The following is a 10,138-nucleotide window of genomic DNA, read 5'->3' on the forward strand; positions in this document are numbered from 1 at the left end:
TGTTAAATAGATATCGGTTCAAACAATACACATAATCATGCCTGACATGTAATTGTTGATCAGCACAACTCAATAAGCAAGAGCAATTAAATAATAAGGTTGGGGAAATCATGCATATATCATAGTTAGGGTTCAACTTAACCCCGGATTATAGATCTACTCACTCATAATTAAACTAACAAAACAAAAGATGTAACAAAAACACATAATTAAACTATTATTGAGAATAGATGAACAACCTTGAATCTTTAATCCTTGAACAAGAAGAAAAGTAAAAGTCTCCTCTCTTCATCTCTATATATGCATATTAAAAATTAATTGATATCCCTCGAATAAAAATATTTTAATGCTTTAATGAATGTAAAAGGCAGTCTCCGAAACCGAATAGGATTCTATAATTAAAAGTTGTAGGTCAGTTTTTCTCCACAGATTTTGGGCTGTTCCAGTTGCGTTTTGGATACTGGATCATCTTTGAATTAAATAAAATTCTATAAGCTTCACGTGGGCTGTAAGATCGTCAAAATCTAACGTACGGAACTCAGATACGGCCCAAACAGCGAAATAATACGTGTCGTAGCCCAATAAATCCGAATTTCCATCCAAATTTGAGTCCAATTAAGCTTTATTTCTTCAAATCCTTCCAACTTTAGGAATTCCTTGCACTCTACAATAAAGCATTAAAATCTATAAAATAAATATCCTAATCAATGCAAAATACAATTAAATATGATAATAAAATCATTTAGAATATATATAAAATATACTCTATCAAAATATCCCCACACTAATCATTTGCACGTCCAAGGGCAAATAAGCGAATTAAAATATCTATAACTAACTACCATCGCTTTTGTAACACGATTGCATTTGAGCGTATTCAACAAGTCGTTCAACTCCTAGGCAGCCCTTGTAGGACGAGTTTTGTCTCGTGAGGGTTTATAGAAGATTTACCCACAAAATCAAATAATTTCTACCAAGCCTCAAGAATGTAACTAATATGAATGCAAACTAAATGAACATGCATATACAATCATGAAAGCATTAACCTCATCAACATATAATCTTCAGAATAAGCAACATTCAATGCATTCATCTATCTCACATATTAGTCATGCAACTCTTCCACTGCAAGTACGGAGTGACTCGTGTGTGCTTAACATGCTCTCTAATGAAACAAAACAGAGACCAACAAACTTCAACAGAGTCTTAACCATGAGCCATTAATCAGAATAGAGCTTAAACACTTCGTTACATTAGAGTCAACTATAGCTTAGGGTCAGAAAGGAACTTCTATGCCTCTCTTATATCCCGAAAAATATATTTCTTGATGCCTCTCGACTCTCGTCATTCATGTCAATGACAATATTATCTAAGATTTAGTAGGCCGGGATCATACTTAGACGGATGTTGATGGTATTAAAAATTTCAATGTGCCGAAGATTGAAAAGCTCATACCGAGTACCAGCAAAGAGATATCCTAGCTCTGGTCCTGGTTACAGCCTAGTCGCTATCGGTATAGCCAACTAGTTGTGCATATTTTGTTGGTTGGTACAATATGCCAAAACTAGTAGTACCTTTTACATATTTCAGTATAGCCTTTTTGCTGCAGTAAGATTATCCTGATTTGATTTTTGCATAAACCTATCGCCCGAAGCCAAAAGGGCCGATTAGACCTGGTCCTTTGATCTTATTATTATTAGTCTTATCTTGGGACCAGGCTCACCTTCAGCCTCGCCCTAAGAGAGGACGGAGGGCTAACCCATACAGCCAATTCTGAGGAGATCCACGTGGACTAGAGCTGGTCAGCCCACCTAGTACCATGCTCCTTGGAGGAAGCTGGGCTCTAGAAGCCCATATCCGTCTGATCTAAAGCGGTGGCCCATCGCTAGAACCAAGGAATGAGAAACCGATTAGGTTACTTGTTCCCCAAGAACTATGTCTGGCTTGATCCCTATAAATAGGGTATGTAGGCACATCGTTTGGGGAAAAGACACAACCCTTGCAAGAACGAATACTCCTTCGATCTTGTGAGAAACCCTGATTTCACGAACGATCTTAGCCAAACCTAAAACCATCAACCATACTCCGTCGTCCATCGTCATCAACCACCACTAATTCCAGCAACCCTCCCCGAATCGTGTTATCACCGAATTCCTCCGTTAACAATTCTCTATCTCGCTACTTGTTTACCAACCTTATACATATCGAAATTCCGGCCATGGCGGAGATCAGAGCCAACGATAGAAATCGACAGAGAAAAACTTTAGAACAATTTATAATAATATACTTGACTAAACAAAAACTTGTAATATATATGTACATTACCTTATCTAATTCAGACATATACCGTAATAAATTTTATCATTGGTTTCTTTAAAAAACTGATTTTTTAGAAAACTTGATTCATAAATAGTTGGACACGAATCGAGAACTGAACCACATAAATCATGACTTCACACTTGAAATTTGTGCTCTTAACTACAACATTTAATCATGACTTCACACTTTTAATTTGTGCTCTTGACTACAATATTTATAGCTGTCGGAAATTTTGAAATTTGTGCTCTTAACTACAACATTTAATCATGACTTCACATTTGTAATTTGTGCTCTTGACTACAATATTTATAGCTGCCGGAAATTTTATATAAATGTGATATACATATTGACTAAGGGTCCATTTGTTAAATTGGAATCACAAATTTTGAGTGATCGAAATATTTGAATGTCTCGGTTTGAACTACTATGATAAACTCTTTGATAAATTCGAATAACTTGCAAATGAGTCTAAAACGATCCGTAACATCCAACAAATATAACATTTACAAAAATTTACTATAAACCTTGAAAATTATATTTAATATAGTTTTTATACTACTTTAATATATCATTATAATAAATTAATTTATATAAATTAATTTCCCACTTGTTATATCTAATAGAAACTTTATGCACACAAAAATTATCAAATTAATTCTAAATATTTGTCTCAATATTGTTCGTTACAGAGTTATAAATAAAATGTTTCTTTGAAATATTTAACATTAATAGAAAAGAGACACTAGTGAGATTGTTAGACAACAACATACTTGGAGACATATAGCACATCTTCATGCACCGATAGCGTACACCCCTAATGAAAAGTTATATCAATAATTTCTAGCCCATAATATTCATCTGATCATTATATTTTTCATAGGAAGATATGAGGTTTCAATCCGATAAGCATAAATTTCAATCGTAAAACAAGAGTCACGTACAAACCCATTAACTATGGAGATAGAAGTGTGCAAGGAAATCAAAGATCTATTGTTTGACTAAGATGTATAATCCACGTACTCCCTCCGTCCCATTTTAACTGCTTTTGACTTTTTTACACGTATTTTAAGATGTCAAAAAACTTACATCTAAACATGATTATTTTTTATAAAATTTATATCAAATAAAAGTTTAGAGTCTAAACTTTTATTCGATATAAGAATTAAAATTTTTTATTGAGTGTAGATATTGTTTTTTTACACCTTAATATACGTGTTAAAAAGTCAAACATCAGTTAAAATGGGACAGAGGGAGTATAAAAGAATCCCAAATTTCTGATGCACAAGTAACAAAGAAACTTAGACTGGGCGAATACTGTATTGCCCTGGTCATTGAGGAAGATGCAAAGAAAAAAACATTATAAACCCCTTGAAAAGGCATTTAATATAACCTCGGTAATACATATAAAGTGCAATGCCAAATTTAAGAATGAAAGAATGTACTGCTCTATTATTTCTAAAAAGGACAGGTGTACAACTTTTGATTCTTTCATTTAAAATTAGAACAATCCTAGCTACAAAACCATACCCTCCACACTAGTAGCAGCTCACACTATGACAAAGAACCCTATAGATTTATGATTGGAAAATCACTTCCCTTTTTTAAGTTTTCATTTTTATCTGCAATTAGACATGAAAGCGAGCAGGCATCCGGAACTCTTCATTTAAACCACGTCCTATACCTCACTTGAATAGGGTTCTCAGGCAGCTACCTGGACTGGAGCATCTGATCTGAAATCTCGTCCACGACCACGGCCCCGACTACCAGATCTGCCCCTGCCAGCGCGGCCACGCCCACGACCTGCTTGGGGAACAAGTGAACATCCATTATTTAGGGGAATTTGGCATAACTTAAAAGAGGTTACTTATAACTTAAAATCAAGAAGTAGATTATAAGCAATGAGTAAATTCGGACTTGTAAGTTATAAAAAATTGATGAAAACTTTTAACTCGTTGAATACAAGAAATTCATTTAGAATTTAAGTTAAAAATTTGGAATATATATATATATATATATATATATATATATATATATATATATGGTCTTGCTCCACTAGAAACCTCTTTCATATAAAAACTATAAACTAGAATAAAAAAATTCCTAAACCATGTCAGAACATAGCACATATGATGTTCAAACGTTGAGGGCTGGACAAAAATACAGTGAATTCAGATTCAAAACAAACTCATCGATTAACGGGAAAAATCAAATTAGAAACATAGGAAATTATGTGAAATTATGTATGAGAGTGTGTATTTTAATTGTGTGATGCCACTCTATGGGTACATTAGATTAGGAGGGTGTTAAAACCCAGGCTTTAAGCCATTTTCAACTTTAAGTTGAAAAATGTTTGTTTAGGTAATAAGTCAGAAGTCGGCTTAAAGAGAAATAAACCAAAACCTGACTTAAAATCGGAAATTAGTTTAAGGCACTTTTTTCAATGACTTAATTTTTTTCAACTTTTTCTTGAAAAAAAGATACACATAAGTCATAAGTACCCATAAAACACTTTTAATTTTATTATCACATTTTTAATAACCCATAAGTCATTGAATAGTCAAAATTACCCAAACAAACATTTTAAACTTCCCCCTTATTAGTTTTATCACATTAAGTCCTCAGCCAAACGACCTCTAGATTGCTTCAATGTCTTAAATTAGTTTCTAATTTCTATACTAATATATGTTTCTATTTGATTATTTGCATTTCAATATTATATATATATAGAGAGAGAGAGAGTCTTACTCCAGTAAGATTACAAAATACAAATTTAAATGCGAACCAATGCTTTTAAAAATATGGGGAGGTTTGTACGCCGCGAAAATGGATCCCGACGTGTGCCTTGACAGGGCCTACTAGACAGGAGTGAGAAGGAGGTGGGATAAAGTATTGGCTCTTGAGCTTTGTCTGAAGCCCTTTTGGGTCTGGGTCCGGAGCCTTAGTGAGACTTTAGCGGGACTGAGGTTGATTGAATGGGGCCGGGAATGGGGCCCTGGTGGGTGATGACATCTAGGGGTAGATGATGTCATATAGGCCTAGTTTCCATTGATTCGTTTTTAGTGGTTTGTATTTGATCATTAGCATATATATATATATAGAGAGAGATAGAGAGAGAGAGAGAGAGTAAAGTTCTATGGAGACCACTTTTACTGGAGACCGTGGAGACCACTTATGTTTTGCAATCAAAACACTATAAAATACATTATTTTGTGAAGTATGTTCAACAAATATCATGTATTTATTAAAATTGTTGAAGATCATTTATGTTTCATAAGTATATAATGTATGTTCTGCAAGTTGAACAATGTCCTGCAAACTAAATATATTTCGTAGAATATACTCCCTCCGTCTCAATTTATAGGTCCAGTTTGGAAAAAAAAATTGTCCCAAAATACTTGTCCTTCTCTTCTTTTAATACAAATATATCTACATATTAATTATGATTTTTTTGAAACTCAACATTATTTTCATTTCTCAATGCACTAAATCCCTATATTTATTGTGATTTTTTTGAAACTCTATTATATTCTCACTTATCAATGCACTAATTAATGATACATGAGATAAGATTCTGTCTAACCAACTTTTTTCTTAATATGTGTGTTTATTCCAAAATGGACCTATAAATCGAGACGGAGGGAGTAACATTTTGTAATGTTCTACATGCGAAACTTATATGATATTCAAGATTTTAAAGTGAAATAATGATTTTGTACAACATGATGTGCAAAACTATACGTTTTGCAATGTTTTTATGCAATATTTCACTTGCAGAACATAAGTGGTCTCCACGGTCTCTAATAAAAGTGGTCTACATATATATATATATATATATATATATATATATATATATATATATATATATATATATATATATATATATATATATATATATATATACAAATTATCAAAACTAAATAATACCAACAATGGCAATCACTATTTTGTAATTTTATTTTTGTATTTCAAAGATTATATTGTTTTTCTAAAAGAACGATGCCATTATTTGTCAAAAACAAGAAATAAAATATATCATTTTTTATAAACTTGAATGCACTATATTCGTAAGAGCTTAGTGGACCTTAGTTGAGTTGAAACCAGGAAGCATTAGAGCTTGTTTTGGGGCTCACAAGTTACAAGAAGCCTGTGAACTTTATCCGAACATACAAGAGAAGTTAAGCATGACTTTTAACCCAAAGAAGTTATATAACTTTCTTCCTGCCGAACACTCAATATAGTACAAGAAGCTTTAAATATTTATATAAAATCCTTCAGATTAAAGATGCATACATCACATTAACAATGCGCAATACCAAATCAGAAGGCAGCTTACCTCGGCCTTGAGCAGGACCACCATAGTCATTGTAACCACCAAATTCCTGTTGCATCTCCCCACTGCCATATCCCCTTCCACGTCCCCGATAACCGCGGCCTCTCCCTCGAGCTCGGCCCCCGTATCCACCACGCCCGCCATCATAGCCCCCGTATCCACCACGTCCGCCATCATAGCCCCCGTATCCACCACGCCCGCCATCATAGCCCCCATATCCACCACGCCCACCATCATAGACACCGTATCCACGACCGCCATCCCCATTGTACTCAACCACTCCGTTGCTATTACTCCCTACACATAAATAGAATTGTTTTAGAGATATTACAGCTCTACAGTAAAAATTCAGAGGAGAAAAGGAAATTAACAATTAAAAAGACAATTCACTAGTAAACTACGGAAGTTGCAATACAAGTACACAAATAAAGGATACAGCAAAACAAGGAAACATTGGTCTTGATCATTGTGTACTACATGTTGCGAGTTAGCACTTATGAATAATTATACCACAAGCTGTCAAGCATAGATCCCGCTGAGGTATACTGAAATGAGCAGTTTAAGATCAGCATCATAAGTTTCTGAAACTATAGTACACAATGACATTGACGATAATCAATGAAATAAATCAAGAGAAAAGATGACAAAATCTACACCAGTAAAGACAAAGAAGAAAAAGCATTCCTTTTACTGTTTTATATGCTGTTCAAAAGTAAATGTACATAAACTATTAAGAGGTCATTCTTCATAATTAGATGTGAAAGACATGGTTAAAATGGAGGTGTTTATTATTAACTTATTTTCAAGATAATACTAATTATATTATCGTCAAAAAACTAAAAGAAAATAATAATAATAACAATAATAATAATAATAATAATAATAATAATAATAATAATAATAATAATAATAATAATAATAATAATAATAAAGATGCACAAAATCATAATAAATTTTTTTAAAATAGGAAATTGTAAACATACAAATTTTTATCTTCACCGATACAATTAGATTCCGCTGGTTCACCATAGAAACTGAATTTGGTGAGGCAGAATCTAAAGACTCTTCATTGCTACATTTACTTGCAAAAAACAAATACCCTGAAGTATTTTATAACCCATAGCCTAGGACTAAAAAATTGAATCTTGATATATTTCAGGGCCTGAAGAACGAATAATAATGCAACTCATCAATTAATTCCTAAGAACATGATGTTGCAATATTGGCCACATAGTCTTGATTTCATATTTCAAATAATAAATGAATGAATAACATCCCCATAACATACACAGTCCATCAATTAAAGAATACTCTTAAAAGCATCTTCATAAATTGAACATTAGTATCTTAACGATTATTTATCATGCTATGCAAAACAAAAAGCTCCTACATCAAATGAAAAAGTGTCAGATACTACTTCCAAATAATTAACAGCATAAAAACTTGCAATAAGGTGTTCACAAGAAATATAGGTGTACTATTATTATGTCCTGTTATTCTTTCTTAATATGATTTAACGAATGATGACCAAAGCTATAAGACATACTCCAATCTAAATAATGCTAAATTTTATGTCCCAGAAAAACAAGAGTCAGTGTAAAATGTTTACCTCTGCCTCGGCCTCTGCCTCTTCCACTACCACCACGACCTCTTCCTCTCGCCCTAGGAGAGCCCTCTAATTCATAAGAAAGAGAGACAAAATTAGTACATAGAGATTCTATAAAACAGAGCTGAATAAGGAAACTTTGCTTCCTATACCTCCTTCAAGTTCATGCTCATTCAGTGGCTTCACCTGATCAATTGGAATGGGTTGCTGATACCTATAGTAAAAACAGATATAAGATGAGTGATTCTAGAGATATAACATAAGAAAGAGTTCCTGGAAATGTTTTATGGAAGATATTTTACCCCGGGGATGATGTATCCAGCTCCTTCTTGGACAAGGTGACGGTTATGACAGACACATGGCGAGTGGTTTCCAAGCTGTAATACATTAAATTGGAATTTTTATCCTGCATAACAGAGAAAGGACATAAAGGAGGAAAAGAATATAGTCGGTTCATACGGAAGAAGGCCTTCTTCGAGCGGCTCCCACATATCAGTTATATCCGTCGAACCAATAGCCGTGTTTTGATGAAGCCCTGCAATCCGGCGCTAGGCAGCCAAAGAAAAACAAACAATAAGAAAAAGAGAAAGATAATTAATTACAAAAGTGAGGGCAGAGCTTTACCTTAATAAGTTCCGCAATCATAACAGTTTTACTAATAGCCCTGCCCATAGCTTTAAGAGCAATTTCATCAGATCCTTTCTCCTGCAAACAAGATAACATACAAATATAAATACAACCATTTCCATATACTCCCTCCGCCTCATTTTAACTGCTTTCGACTTTTTTACACGTATTTAAAAAAATCACATCTAAACATAATTATTCTTTATAAAATTGAGGTTATTCATAAGATACCTGAAGGAGAGTGGTGGCATAAGTGATGTAATTTCTCATTCTTCCCTGAGTAGTGATTCGAATCTCGTTCTCATTCATCGGACTCTCTGCACGAGGCTTCTCTACCCTCTGGTACCGATCCATCGCCTCCTGCAAAAACAATAACCAAATATTATTACTCGCCAATCGGATCTCACAGTTAAATTTAACAAATACTTTTGTTTTCGTACGATTTGCTTGTGTGAGTCTCTGCAAAACTTTTTTTCCTTTTTTATGGATCCAACACCAAGAGCAACAACAATAAGATGGAGCTAGGGTTTTGTAAACGCGGTCGTTTCGCCAATCAGGCCGCCTCTTTTATCTCATCCTCATCTAATCAAATCTTTTCTCTCTCTGCCCTTTTTTTCCTTTTCCCCCTTTTTTTTACTTTTAATGTATTTATTTATTATTTATTCCAACTTTTTGTTTCCGTCAGCCATGCTCCTTTTGTCTTATTTTCTCAATTTTCTCAATTTACTTATATACAAAAATTAAAAAAAGTAGAGTATAACTTATAACTTATATTAAAAATATAGACTAAATATTTAAAATTATAAACATACAAACTTTCCTTCATATTCATTCTTAGTTGTTTAAAGTGTCTGTGACCAAAATAGATTAAAAAACAATCATCCATTAATATTATTAAGAATTAAAAATATATAAATAAGTTTTTTGTATATTTAAGAATGTATACATATGTTTTTTGTGCAACCTATAAAAAATTGTGTTGAATAAAACTTATCATCTAAAAGAATTATATATTTACGTGGAACTACGATCGAGTGAACACGGATTGGGTCGATCGAGTTAGAAAGAGTAAACCCAATTAGTTCGGTTTATAAAAAATTAACCCATTAACTAAAAAAAATATACATAACCCAACCTTGACAATTAAATTTTGGGTTGGGTTGGTTCGGTTTGGGCCGGGTTTTAAAAATAAATATTAAAATAAGTAATAAATAAATTGTCAATGCTAAGAGAATAAACTCCCTAGTTCATAATGA

General features: G+C 33.2%; 1 protein-coding gene across 1 annotated transcript; it reads right to left on the bottom strand.

Annotated features, from left to right (window-relative positions):
- Positions 1 to 3,672: 3,672 nt before the first annotated feature.
- On the bottom strand, positions 3,673 to 9,466 carry LOC108219924 (uncharacterized). Its single transcript, XM_017393522.2, has 9 exons — positions 9,323 to 9,466; positions 9,114 to 9,242; positions 8,880 to 8,960; positions 8,715 to 8,803; positions 8,558 to 8,632; positions 8,408 to 8,469; positions 8,259 to 8,324; positions 6,653 to 6,946; positions 3,673 to 4,119 (listed from the first exon to the last, which is right to left on the bottom strand). Exons 2-9 carry the CDS (start codon positions 9,234 to 9,236, stop codon positions 4,019 to 4,021), a joined length of 891 nt encoding a protein of 296 aa, XP_017249011.1. The 5' UTR covers positions 9,237 to 9,242; positions 9,323 to 9,466; the 3' UTR covers positions 3,673 to 4,018.
- Between the last annotated feature and the right edge of the window lie 672 nt (positions 9,467 to 10,138).

Source organism: Daucus carota, chromosome 5 (genome assembly GCF_001625215.2).
Source record: "Daucus carota subsp. sativus chromosome 5, DH1 v3.0, whole genome shotgun sequence".
NCBI classification, from domain to species: Eukaryota; Viridiplantae; Streptophyta; class Magnoliopsida; order Apiales; family Apiaceae; genus Daucus; species Daucus carota.